Source organism: Hipposideros armiger, unplaced genomic scaffold (genome assembly GCF_001890085.2).
Source record: "Hipposideros armiger isolate ML-2016 unplaced genomic scaffold, ASM189008v1 scaffold_57, whole genome shotgun sequence".
NCBI lineage: Eukaryota > Metazoa > Chordata > Mammalia > Chiroptera > Hipposideridae > Hipposideros > Hipposideros armiger.
The window spans coordinates 2487536-2501822 of NW_017731407.1; the positions used below are offsets into that span (position 1 = coordinate 2487536).

Here is a 14287-nt window from a genome sequence, read left to right on the forward strand (position 1 = left end):
ATAATACACTAGTTTAGAGCTGCAGGACACAAAAATTTGTGAATGTAAGATTTTTAAGGTGAAGCACGTTAGGTGCCTCAGATAGGCCCTGCATAGTTAGGAAAAGGGCAATATATATATAACACTGCCGATCACTCTCCAGGGCAGTGATCCTAAATATGTGTGGAGCTTTAACCCCCCAAATTCTGGGAGAATGCCCATATTTGCACATAGGATCATTTTTCCCATGCTTTAGGGGGAAAGAGGTGTGACGCATACCTGGATTCCCTCACAGTATTTCATCCTGTCATGTAAAGAGTTCAAAATCAGGATACATGATTTCTTAAGAGGTGCAGTGGTGTGCGGTGGGGGATGAAAAACCACATTACAGTTTATAGGCAGGGCTGTGAGAAGGAGCCACACAGCTCCTAGCTGTGCCTCCAAGTCTTCATTTCTTTAGTAAGTGCTTCAGTCTCCAGGATGAAAAGCCCAGTTTTCGTGCATCGCTTTCAGTTGCTGGAAGTAAATTTTGTTGAAAGTTTCCACAGCTGCTAAAACATTTACAGCAGGAGAAGGACACTCTGCCCTTTGTATGTGGAGAGTGTCTCCACCTCTTTAAAAACATTACAAGACTGTTTTTCTATTTCAAAGACCCAATTTGAAGAGTTTCCCTTTTAAAATAGAAAATTTAATATTGCAATCACCTGTTGGTACAATATAATTTATGCCCATATTCCTCAATTACGTGAAATAATTCATGGATGATTTGGAATTTTGTTGACCAGCGTTTCCTCATGCAGGGCTTGCCACGGTTCTCGCTGGCCTTCACACCAAGAAAAAAAACAGCTCCATTTGAGGAACCAGGAATTAGGAAATGGGCTGAAGGAAGGAGGGGAGGGCCGGATGCAAGACTGGTTGAGAGTGCATGGGAAGGGAGGAAGTGGAAATAAGAGAGTATATACTTTCTTCAAATAAGGGACTGAGGAATAATAATGCAACTAGGATCAAGGAGAGAGTTAAAAGGAAAAGGCACCTGAGATTATTTATATACAGAGGAAGAATTCTAGAAGGAAGGGAAAAAATGAACATACAGGTAACCTGGAGATAAAATGGGAAAGCTTCTCAAGGAAGGGAAGGAGGATGGGACTTGAACAGGATGGAGTTGCAGATGGACCCCGTGTGGTTAAGGTGGTAGGTGGGTAGAGGGAAGTTGAGTGGGTGACCACCTAAGAATCTCTGTTTTAAATATTGAATTTAGCTTCTGTAGATGTTGCAGTAGGGGAGCAGGTGTTTGAAAGAGGACTGCGAATGAAGGTGTCGACATTGCAAGGAATTGGGGATAGAGAGGGAATGGGCGAGGATGTGCTCGAGTTGTCAGGCAGCTTTGAGGACATTTGGATTCCAGCAGTTGGTAGTCACTAGTCATCAGAGTTGTGTGTGTGGTTTTTTTTCTCTGCTAGTTTTTCAGCAGCCCCGGTAATGGTTGATCGAAAATTAAGGGTGTCATTTGCAGCCCAAAAAAGGATTCAGTTCAATAAAAGAGGGCTTATTAACTAAAAATATTTTATTAAAAATATTTTATTGGATTTTTTTATGGGGCTTTTCCTTGTGGTAAATTTAGGAAAATAGTGGCTTTTGGATAAGAGTTTAGATACCTTTCTTACCACAGTGACTCACTTCAGTAACCATGATGGCTTTGTTCAGGGATAGAACTAAAAGCTTTTTAGTTACTAACACCTTTATCTCCTAAAGCCAGGGCCAGCATCATCGGTGCTTCTCTCATAGGGCCACACTTGGTTAAATACTTCACCATCACCACTTTGAAATTCTTAGTTTTTTAACAAAGGACTGCACGTTTTCATTATGTCCTGGGCCCTGCAAGTTATATAGCCAGTCTTGCCTACAGCATTTTATTTAATCACCCCAAATTCCCTCCTCCTTCCTGTCTTGAAAGTTCTAAAATTTGGAACCTAGCCCTGAGATATTTGCATGTTTGGAGTCCTTAACTACTTTTTGGCTTTCGTCTTTTTAGACAAAATTTTAAAAATTTTAGATGCTTTTAAGTTCCCTAATTTTGAAAAGTAAAGAAGAAAAAGAATAACACCAATATCTTATAAACATTTATATATTATTATAGTCTTTGCTTTCCCTAAAATGTTTAGAGCTGGTTGGTCTCTTCATGGATGCAACCACTTCATGTCTCGGATAAGGTCAAGGGAGATTAAATGATTTGCCTGGTGAAATGGCAGTTTATTACACAACCTGGGCTACAACTGAGATTTCTGATGTTAATGCTGATGTTCTTTCTGATTCTCTCAGATATCTTCTCAGTGTGGTCATTTTTAAGCTTATAATTTGATTTCAAAATTACTTAGCCAGTTCCTGTTACAGATAAGGAAACAAAGCAAAAAATAGGGAAAATGCAAAGGACATTAGCATATTTTATGACTTGTGAATTTTTCAAGTATGCTCTGATACCAGAATTATATCTCACTGCTGTTTAGTCAATCACAACAGAGTTTTATAATAATCATCGTCAAATTGTTTATGGTCCAGAATGCTGGAAACTGAATAATGCTTGGGGATAATGGTTGAGGAAAGGAAGAGTAAAGAGACATTCCGTGAATTGATTATTAGGGTGGTTCAGAATTTATTAAATAATTATTAATAATCCCCTTTATATTGGAGGTGCATATAATCACCCAGGCGAGGGGAGAGGGAAATAGGCTTTGCTCTCTCCTGAGATACAATCAGCATTCTGTAGAATATTCAGGGGAGAAGTAGTTTTTTTTTTGTTGTTTTGTTTTTTTTGTTTTTTTTTTAAGATTTTTATTGGGGAATTGGGAACAGTGCTGGGGCATTGGGGGAAGGGGAACAGACAAGTTGCTGTCGTTTTGTTCTTCAGTCTAGTTGTGGAGGACGTTGCTTCACTGGCCCAAGTTGGCACCATCATTGCGCTCTTCCCGGGCGAGGCAGATCAGTCACCGGCTTCTGGACGGCCGCTCATTGCGGCTGCTGGCCGCTCACGCTGGCTGCTGGCTACATACGGTAGCCCATGGCAACCCACTGCCACAGGGGCTGCAGCCTACGCCGTCGCCAGCGACTCTTGGCAGCCCAGCTCCAGGTTGAGCTGTCGTTTAGCATCTTAGTTGTAGAGGGCAGTGTCACTGGCCCTCATGTGGGATCCAAACCGGGGCCCTGCTGCACAGTGCTGGCGTCCCAAGCGAGTTCTTAACCATCGCGCCACTCGGCCAGCCCGAGAAGTAGTTTTTATCACTGATTTTTAGGTATCCAGTAATAAACATTTATAAGTAGTAATAGTGAATACAAATTAAGACATTTATAACCAAATGATAGCTTTAAAATATAAAATCTGAGTAAATATGGAAGAGGCGAGTCTTTAAGGTTTATTTTTTTTCCCAAGACCACAGTCCCAGCCTGGCAGAGAACATACTGCACTCCAACGTGGATGCTCACCCACATCCCATAGAATCCATTTAGTTCATTGTTTTTGTAGTTCACAAATAATAAGCTGCAAACATCCACCCCTTACTCACTTCCCAGTGCGCAATAATTTCTGATTGCAATATGCTATTTTTATACCAAAATTTAGACTGTGTTGCACAGTGATGTAGTAGCAAAAGGAATGAGGCTCACACCTGAAACTAACAATAAAAAAAAATAAAATAAATAAAATTTAAAAAAAGGAATGAGGCTCAGACACACTACCTGTTAGATGACCTTGAGCCACTTACTTAATCTCACGGATTTTAAAAGGGAAGAATTATATCTGCCGTGAAGGAATGTTGAAATTGTTATGTATGTAAATTATACAGTACAGTGCCCGCTCAATAAATAATATACAGTCAAGTGTCAGCTGGTATTTTTGTGTTAGCACAGTGTCTTCCTAAAAATTCTCCTTTGAAGAGAAATATTCAATTCACATAATAAAAAGTAGACTAGGCTCCACATTACCTTAGAGCAGAAGAGCTTTAGCACCTTGATGAAAGGGACACTAGTTGGCCAACCTCATAATTGATGTGATCACAGAAAGGATAGAAGAGCAAGGGAATGTGATCAGTAAATAGCAAACTTTGCTAACCTGTGGTCCAGTAAGGAGGATACTGCAGTAGAAAAACACCGCGATCTCTCTTCTCCCACTCTCTCCACTTCTGCTCAAGGCGCCGCTGGCCAGGCTGAAGCCAGAGGGCAAGGGGCGCCTGGCTGAAGCAGCCCGGAGGGAGGGTCCGCCTTCGGGCGCAGAGCAGTGAAGAAGGTGAACAGTGGGTCTGGAGGGCAAATGGAGAAGCCCTAGCACAGTTACTTGCCTTTGTTTACTTAGGAGGCTACAGTAATTCCCATTTGCTCTTTTAATAAAGGAGTGCGAGATTTTATTCACTCAACAGACATTTATTTTACAGCATATACTAATATTTTTTGTTTAAAAAGGCTCTGGGAATTGGGGTATATATTCATGCTTTGATATCTTATTAAACATTTATATTCCATTATATCACAGTGTCTATCCAAAATTATTTTTACTACCCTATTTACAACAGATAAAGCCTAATAAAGAATGACTGTTAATATAGCACTTGACTATTTTTATTTCTCTCTCTAAAACAATGAAGAATCAAAGACATGTGAAAGAAAAGAGTTAACAAAACGTTTACTCTTGTCAATATCGACATGCCCAAATCATGGGAGAAAAGAAAACTGAGGGAGGGGGGGAATGAATAAGAAATAAAAGGAGCATAAGCAGAAGTAGAGAATAGTACTGTAATCATCATCAGAATAAATGTAGAACTATTGCAGAGCATGACGTGTGATGCCGGCCAGCCACTCAACAATTAAAATAAAACTTGATGTTAGGATGACAGAAAAAACATAGTATAAAAAAAAAAAAACTTTGAACCACATACACATATGCATTTAAACTTGCCCAATGGCTTATGTAAGAATACCTGAGGGAATTTTCTATATAAACCCCATCTCTAATATACATATTAGATACACACACATACACACATCCATTTTATATTCAGAATGCTCTGTGCTCTGACACCACAAGTCCTCTGGCAATATATGCAGACAGTATTTTCAATTACAATGTTAAAAATGGGAAAAGGGGAGGGAGGGAGTTACAACTCCGATTATCTAGTTAATGCAAGCAGAAAAATAAGCATGTCTTTTCTTAAATTGCCAAAATAATACCCCCAAAAAAATCAATAATTGGGATCGGATTACTCTAATTAGATAGCCACACAGCTTCAGCTCACTAAATATTTGCCACTGTCTCATTTGAGACGCAGGTCTTGCCATTTGTCAGTGCCAGTATATCCCAAAATGTGAAGCACAACATATATTCTGAACTCTCATTTTATAATCTGAATTCCTGGATGATACGTGCTCTGTTGAATCCTGTATGTTAAAATGTCTGTTATCTTCAGAGTTACTTTCAAAAGACAGACTTTTAAAAATAATGATTAAAGTATATGTGCTATTCACAAGCCTGGAGATGATTTTACATCATTAAACTTCTGCATAAATATGCTTCAATAAGCAATTAAACCAAAGGCTCCGGTTTGCATTTTAATCCTCCTTTTTCTCAGTCATCGCAATCATGTACCTTTGATCTTGCAGTCATTTCTGGCACCAGATTCAGATATCACAAATGAACAATTATTACTTAATAGAATGGAATTCAAAGACAATGGAGCCTAATGAAACGGGGCTTTGTTTTAAACAAAAGTGAAACGTTTTCTAATAGTTGCAAAGAAAGAGTTCTAAGCACATTAAAGAAATCAATTTATGATCTGAACATCTTGAGAGCTCTTCTTAATGGTTTTCTAGACACCAAGGAGTTTAGAATTTGAAGTTTTTCTTGGAAAAGTAAAGGCTGTCGGTACTTCAGAGCTTGTGTCTATTTTTTTTTTTAACCCATATATTTTTTTCTGCTCCTACAGGCTGTTCCACCTCCCAACTTTGAGATGCCCGTCTCCATCCCAGTGTCCAGCCATAACAGTTTGGTATACAGCAACCCCGTCAGCTCACTGGGAAACCCCAACCTTTTGCCACTGGCCCACCCTTCTCTGCAGAGGAATAGTATGTCTCCTGGTGTAACACATCGACCTCCGAGTGCAGGTAACACAGGTACGTCCTCATAAGAACGCAATGTGAGCAAATCATTGGAAGGAGCCACTCTTGGGTAAAAGGCTATTTTATCCAAAAGATACTGAGTTTTCCAGTTTTCCATTTGTTATACTCCTTCACCGCTAGGTCTTCAACATGATCAAGCCTAACTCCATTAGCATATCTTTTGAAATCTTTCGTACTCTGCAAATTATCTGTTCAGCCTATCTGTCACCAGTCTCCTCAGGTGGCTACGTTTTAACCATATGCAAACATCAAATATCCTGTCTCCATGTTCTGTCTTCTGCTCTTCTCCTGCCTAAAAAATGCCGTTTTCCCTCTTCCTCCTTTCCAGATACCACTTCTCCTATGAAACCTTTCCCTGTGTTCTCTTAAGGCGTTTATCCCATGTAGTTATTTATTATTTTGTTCAATTTTTATTTATTTATACAGGAACTTACTTATACCAGAAAGAATTTAAGGCAGAAAGGAAATGTGATGGGATAGCATAATTTATAAGAAGTGTGAAATAAAACCAAAACTGAATCAGAAACAAAGTTAAGAGCACATCTTAAGGACATACACACCTGCCATAAATTTCTCTCTCCACTTCTAAGAGGTCCTTGCTGTTGTACAATGCACAGTGTCCCAGAGAGAAGAAATTGTTGCTCAGGAAAAGTTCAACCGTTATTACTACTCCAATCAAGCAAAACACATTATGATGTATTGTATTGAACATGTGTCTATTTCCCCCACTGAACTTAAAAACCTTGGCAAGAAAAATGTCCTCTTGATTTGCCGGGCTCACAGTAGAAACTGGGTTAGTGTATATTGAATATAACTAAACAAATCTTTCTTATTTCCAAAAGAAATACCACACAAGTAATTGTATTTATAATTCATGTATGGCAAACCATTATATATTTACATTTTATTTTTTTAAAAGCACACCATAGGAAAATTTTAGGCACACATAACTGTATTAAAAGCAATTTATTCACAAAAGAAAATTTTTAGGGTACTTAAGTATCTACCTTATAATTAAAACTAAATGTATATTACTATTCGGTACAGAAACTTTATATAGAAATTACAATAAAAATCAGCCAGATAAAAAAATCTTGGTAAATCTTGAGTCTGAAAGATGTATATAAAGGGCTTCATTATACCATTCTCTCTACTTATGAATATGATTGAAATTTTTCATAAGAGTGTTGAATAATCATGTATTTTTTTCATATCATACCCAAATGCAGTTGAATTTCCTATTTAATGAGTTCATGTTAATTTATTTTTTTAAATCACATACTTTATTTCCAAAATATTATTCAATTGGAAATAATAAACATTTTCGTAAAATGTAATGAACGTTTTCTTCTACTTCCAAAACCAGAACCAACTAATGATTATAGAGTATCACTTAGAAGCAATTAGAAAGTAATCTAGCTGATATTCTATTCTTTTGGCTAAATCTTATTCCTTAAAAACTAACTGTATTTATTATATTAAATATTTTATTGAAACATTCCAACTCTCATATGTAAACATTGCCAGATTTCAGTGTACTTTCTTAAGTTAGCAATGAGTTACCCCCTAAGTTTCTAAATTTGAGACTAGGCTGCACTATTTTATTGTGTCAGTAAATAAAATCCACATAGTAAATGAGGTAGTTCACTGTGGGTAGATTCATGAAATGACCAAAGTTCTTAACAATTAGCACTGCACAAAATTAATTGTATAAAATACACTTACAAAGAATTGAACATCAAATGTACAGTTATTTGAACATAACAGTAAACCTTACTTTTTATTTTTTTTAATTTCTGTAGAATATCCTCTTAGGAAAAACTAGGCTTGAAAATAATAAAAATTCAGAGACCATTCAAAGACTGGATGTCTTAAAATGTAATTTTTCTTAGGAAAAAGATTCTGTAAAATGTCAGCAATTGAATGTATTTTTAATGTCTGAGCACAGCATGTCACAATAAAATAAATGTCAGCCATCTGACTTAGATAATATTTCACAAATTTAGGACACTTGGGAGAGGACAAAATACTGAGGCTGCTAAAGGTAAAGTGTGTTGTTCTGTGGGCCTTCAGCCTTTCTCCTTTTAATCTTCCTCTTTGTAGGTGGTCTGATGGGTGGAGACCTCACACCCGGTGCAGGCACCAGTGCAGGTGAGTGGAGGCTGCTGTGCTACAATTGACATCATTTATATCATTGTTCAAGGTTTCTTTACTGAGAGATTTGCGAGAAGTTAGTCTTTTGAGCAAAGTTGAGGGGTCTGTAAGAAGCTTGGAAAAATGACCCCAAAAATTTCTGAAGCACTTTTCTGAAGTGGGAGTGGCTGGATAGTAAGAAGAAGATTGTTTATTAACTAGAACTTTCCTTAATAAAACTTCAGTTATTCAACATAATCGGAGAATTGAGGGTTCTCATCAAGTCAATTTAATCCTAAATACCATCTCTAGACCCATGAGTACCATCAGCAAGCCTTGCCATTTGAGTTCTTGGCTAATCATTTCACATTAAATGTGAATCACTTTCTACCCAAAGAAGTACCAAACTTGTATACATTTCTAAAGGAAAATACTTTCTAAAGAAAAGGAGGTAAATGAGATTATAACCATTCAACAATATTTTAATAAAATAAAACCACATTTGGCATTAAAATGAGTTCTTAGAGAATATGAATATAGTGTCGTCCCCCCCAACAAAAGCCCCTAAAATATATTTCAGCTCTTTGAGAACTTCTTCCATTATGACCGATTAACTCATAGTCACACTTCTCCAGGGTTCCATATTAATTCATATTATTGTGATTATTGAGATATTGATGGCATTTTCAAGGCAGAGGCAAAACAGCACACAATACTTTTTAATGCTAACTGCAGTTCACTGTTGGCATAACAAGTAACCATGGTAATTCCTGCAAGCTGGAACATGCTATACATTTAAAATAGCAGGAAGCAGACATGACTGACACAAGGTTGTGATTGAAATGTCAAAAAAAATTCAAATTTACTGAAATATCCGTGGACAGCCTAATTAAAATATTTTGCCAGGGTCACATGTAGTAACCTGCTAATTATAAGAAAGAAAATAAAGAACATTGGCATATAAAAACATTTTTACAAATACCCATTTGGGGGTAATGTTTCTCACTTCTGATGTTGGCTCGTCACTAGTTCAGTGAGTAAGAGGAAAAAGTATTAGAAGTACACAGTGAATTAATAAACAGAATCAATGGCACTGCTTCCTATTCTAATCTTTCTTTTAAAATTAGAGTCAAATTAATTAGTAAACTTAATATTTTATTTTGCTGGATACTGAAATGAAATGCTCATTTTTCCCTTTGAAAAATACTTTGTGACTTATAGCCTCAACATTACAGAACCAGATCAAAGCCAGACCAGTGTTTCTTGGATTTGAGTCTCTACCAAGCACTATGATTAGAAAGAATCAGTGGGAACTAAGCATTGGGTTGTCACAAACACCAATGAAAAGATAATATAAGAAAAATAGTTTATTTAAAATGCCATCAGAATTTTATATAGAACTTGACAAGTGTCCTTAATATTCATATGATAAAGGAAAAGAATAGCCTAAAAATCTTTTTAAAAGAACTAGGTGGGAAAGAGATTAATACGTTTTGTAAAATTATGGTGATCAATACAATATGATTTTGTCACTTAGGTAGACAAGGTGCCCTAGTGGAATAGATAGTTCAATTTCAATTCCATGCATACAGGGAAACAACAATATTTGTCAGGAGTTGCATTGCTGATCAATGGGGTAATAAAATGATGGTGGAATAATTAGTTATCTGTATAGAAAAGAATAAAATTTAATTCTGACCTCTTTCCCTAGGCTAGATTAAAACCTAAATGTGTAGAGCAGCGTTTTAAAACTTTAGAAGATAGCATAAAAGAATATCCTTAAGATCTGAAGGTGGAGAGCGAGTTCTTAAACAATATACAAAAACAATTAAGAAAAGACTTGATAAATTTGACTCCTTTAAAATACTGAACTCCAATTATAAAAAGACACTATAAATAAAGATAAAATACAGACTGAAAGATAGTATTTCCTTTACATATAGCTGACAAAGGGTTAGTTGCCATAGTGTATGATGATTGCCTAAAATTAAAGAGAAAAAGAGAAAGAAAGAAATAGCTCAATAAAAAAAATAGGCAAAGGTTTTCCTGGGATGGGGGTTAAGGAAAGATGAATATGCGGAGCATGGAGAATTTTTAGGGTAGTGAAACTACTCTGTACGACACCATAATGATCTATACATGTCATTATACATTTGTCCAAACCCATAGAATGTTCAACACCAAGAGTGAATCCTAATGTACACTATGGACATTGGGTGATAATGTAGGATCAGTGTAGGTTCATCAGTTGTAACAAATGTACCAGTTTGGTATGGAATGTTGATAATGAATGTGTGGGGGCAGAAAGTATATGGGAAATCTCTGTATCTTCCCTTCAATTTTGCTGTGAACCTTAAACGGCTCTAAAAAGTAAAGTTTTAATTGAAAAAAAAAGTGGTTTAGATATAATCATTTTATCCAGGATCTTGCTGCATCAATTTGCTTGCTGTAAATGGAACAGCCAATAGTGGCAATGAATTATTAGAAGTAGTGAAAAACATGTGGAATGGTGGGAGAGATGAGTTACTCAGCTTTGATGGAAGTGGCCTCTTGTTACTTCTTAACAGCTAGAATGCTTTAGAATCCTATATTGAAAATGAGGAGTGTTTGGTTGTTCAATTATGCTGTCATTGTCAATTCCCTGACAGTCCGCTAAGTTTAATGGCCCTCCAGGGACAGAGAAGATGCTCAGTCTTGTAAGCATAAAAGTTAGCCACACATAGCTTATAGCATCATTGAACTAAAAATATCTTACAAGCTTAGCAAATTCCTCCTCCCACTTCAGGACCTCTGCCGCAGGCATGAGACTCTTCTACTTCAAACACGGTAGAAGCAAACGGAAAGAAAGACACTCCATTGCTCCACCCTCATGAAAATAAATATATTTTGATGGTTGTATCTTGTAGTCATGAGCATATAATTTTCACAGTTTCGGTATAGTTGTGAAAGAGCTACTTCCCCACTTTTTAAAAATAGAGGAAGAAGCCCTTTCCAACTCAGATGCCACAGAACACCTGTTGCAGATGCCACTTAGCCTTGAGCTTAGCTGTCATGTCCTGCTCACAAGCTCAGCCATCTTCCCTTCTTTCTCAGGCCGGACAGTATCATATGTCAAAGCTGAATATATCTGTGCTGATGTCAGAGAATCACATAACACCAGGGGGAAACAAGGCCAGTCAGAGTGTCTCTACACTTTCAGAAAAGAAAACTAAAGCAAAATGGATGAAAGATAGCTTCCAAATTTTGAATATTGTCATTGAAATTCAAGGTCTCAGATAAAGTTAGAAACGCTGAGGCCAAGTGACAAGATTCTGCAATTAAGTTAAATAATTTTCAGCCTTTGTGATTTTTTTTTCAAAATCAAATCATCTCAACATGTAAAAAAGGAATAGTCTCATGAGGGAAGGAAATAAATTTAACGTTTACTGTGTGCCTGTGAATACCAAAAGACCAAAGAGATATTCATTCTCTTTTTCAGCTCTGCTCAATCATAAAGGATATCTTCCCCATCCAGTCCCTGAACCATCCCTCCCTCTTATCTCATCATCTGGCAAGTCACCTACTCTGCCACCAAGGTGTTTTCTAAATGTACCCCTTTCTCTCCATTCCTATTCCACTGCCCTAGGTCAGGCTTGTACTGATACCCAGGACTGTTTCTAGAGCCCCCTAATTCATCTCCCTGTTTCACATTACATGCCACTCCAGTCTCCCCATGACTGGTTCATCTTTCTCAAAGCCTTAAGCTAATTGTAGGTCATCATTCACATGCCTAAACTCTAGCAATGGCTTTTCAACTCTCTCAGAATTAACTGTGAGCCTCTTATCTTGGGCCCAACCTACTCTCCAGTCTTAAACCTTCTTACCTTCTGCCACTGCCATCAAGAACCCTGCACTCCAGCTCTAGTAATAGCAAACATGTAAATTGCTTTCACTATGTGCTTCACGAAAAGTAACACGTATTCTTCTAACAGTCCTTTAACATAGGTACCATATTATGCCCTCCTGGAGATGGTGGGGATGAGGCACTGAGCGGTTCAGTAATTGGCCAAAGTGGAACCCAGGCAGTCTGTCTCCAGAGTCCAGGCTCTTCACTGTTGCATTGTGCTGCCACTTTCCAAACAGTGTCGAGGCTGCTTGCCTTGATATAGGCACTCCTAGCATAAAGGAAAAGTTGATTTTTATAGACATAAAATTTTAATACTAGTCATATAAAAAATGGAAACAATACTTCAAAGAAGAAATGTAATTTTAAATACAAAAATATAAGCCCTTGATCTGTAATTCACAAAACTAATGTGGTCCTCTGATACTGTATACAATGAATAGCAAATTAATTGGTTACGTGGCTGAGCACCATTGGCCAATGAAGTTTTACCAACTTCTCTAACATACTTAATGGAAAACCTAAAGAGCTAATATATAGCAGTAAATGGAATGTGGGTTGGTGTCTCAGACCATCACAAATCACCTCTTAAAACACTGAACCTCTTATCACTAAAATTGAAGCAATTTCAAAGATGAAGGCAAGTACTGATAAAGAAGTAACGGGATAGAGTTGTACTCTCGGTATAAGGGAAATATACAGCAAGTCATTATAACACATTAGTAATAGTGACATTTCTGGGTTTCAGTTGACAGTTACTCATCCACTACTTAATTCTTACCTCTCAACAACCAAAATGAAAAGTCACTGCTCTTAAAATTACATTTTGTCATATTTCTGCACATTAAAGCTGTTAACATACTAATTTTAGTGGTTATTGATGATTGTACGATGTTCAGTTGAGTTTTCATAATTATTAGATTTAATAGAAATAACCATTAGCACAGCAATGCCTTATGTTGAATTATTCACTGTCCTGTTAGTACCCTTTGTTTTCAGTTTGATAGCATAGTTTTCCTTGAGTAGAAAGCACCAGTATGCTCAAGGATTTACTGATTCATGATTGAGATGAGAGAGAGAGAGAGAGGAGCTTTAGGAATCTCTGAAAATTTAAGAGAATTTTACAGTCTACATAGCTATTTGACAATAAGGCAAAGGAGATTTATGTATATTGGTTAATAATTTTAATTGGCATTTATTGTAAATTAGATATAATTTTATATAAAAAGAAACTAACAGCTGTTTCCTTATTTTGATTGTCAATTGTTTACTATTTTATGCATTTGGTTGTCAAGCATTGTCACTTCTAGAATGCTTAATTTATATCAGCTAAATACATGGAGACGCGGTAGCAGTGTACTGCTGTGGATAAACCACTGAGCAGGGAAAGGGAGACCTGGCTTCCAGACTCTGAAAAACTCCTTCTAGCAAGACCTTAGGCTTAGAACCCTTACACTGGATACTCACACTGGGGATAAGACACAAATATATTTAGTGTCCTCTTATGCAAAATGTGTTATGATCATATAATCATAAAACTGTACTTACATGACTTCTCTCAAAATTCATTTAGCATTGAAAAGAAAATTTTATCATATTATAAAATAGGCCTAAGTGAGGAGAGAAAAGGGTCAACAATGTTTAATTATTCTGTACCAGTATCAGTGCTTTCCAAGTTTTTATTTTTGAGACTACTTATCAAAAATTCCTCAGCTGACTTTCTTATCAGCCAAAAAAGACTTCTCTGAAATTCTTACCCAGTGACTTAAAATATGAGCGAAATGGTTAAAAATTTAGTCTAAAAGGATTTGCTTTAACAAGTTTACATTTTTGTTGTCTAACAAAACACAAGTTCAGATTGCAGTTCTCAAGAAAGGGAGAGGGAGGGATATCATTTATCCCTCGAATAAGTTGCTCTCGAATAAGAAAAGTACTTTTGTTAGTATGGAAATATAATTTTATATTACCTTTTAAAATATTATTAAGTAGCATGTGAAAGATACCTAAATTCATAGTTGGATTCTTGTTTTGCAAGTTTTATTCTGCTAAGTTGAATTGACCTAAATAAAAATTCTGAATTTATTTACAGCTTTACCTTGGGAGTTCACCCAAAACATAAATAAAGATCCAACA

At 36.6% G+C, this 14287-nt stretch overlaps 1 protein-coding gene across 21 annotated transcripts in view; it reads left to right on the plus strand.

Annotated features, from left to right (window-relative positions):
- MEF2C (myocyte enhancer factor 2C) overlaps positions 1–14287 on the plus strand; it is a 185430-nt gene that overhangs the window by 146748 nt on the left and 24395 nt on the right. For all 21 annotated transcript variants that reach the window (XM_019641133.1, XM_019641123.1, XM_019641124.1 and 18 more), the window contains 2 exons: positions 5946–6132; positions 8242–8289. In XM_019641133.1, coding sequence (XP_019496678.1) covers positions 5946–6132; positions 8242–8289 — 235 coding nt within the window. The remainder of the gene's footprint in view (positions 1–5945; positions 6133–8241; positions 8290–14287) is intronic.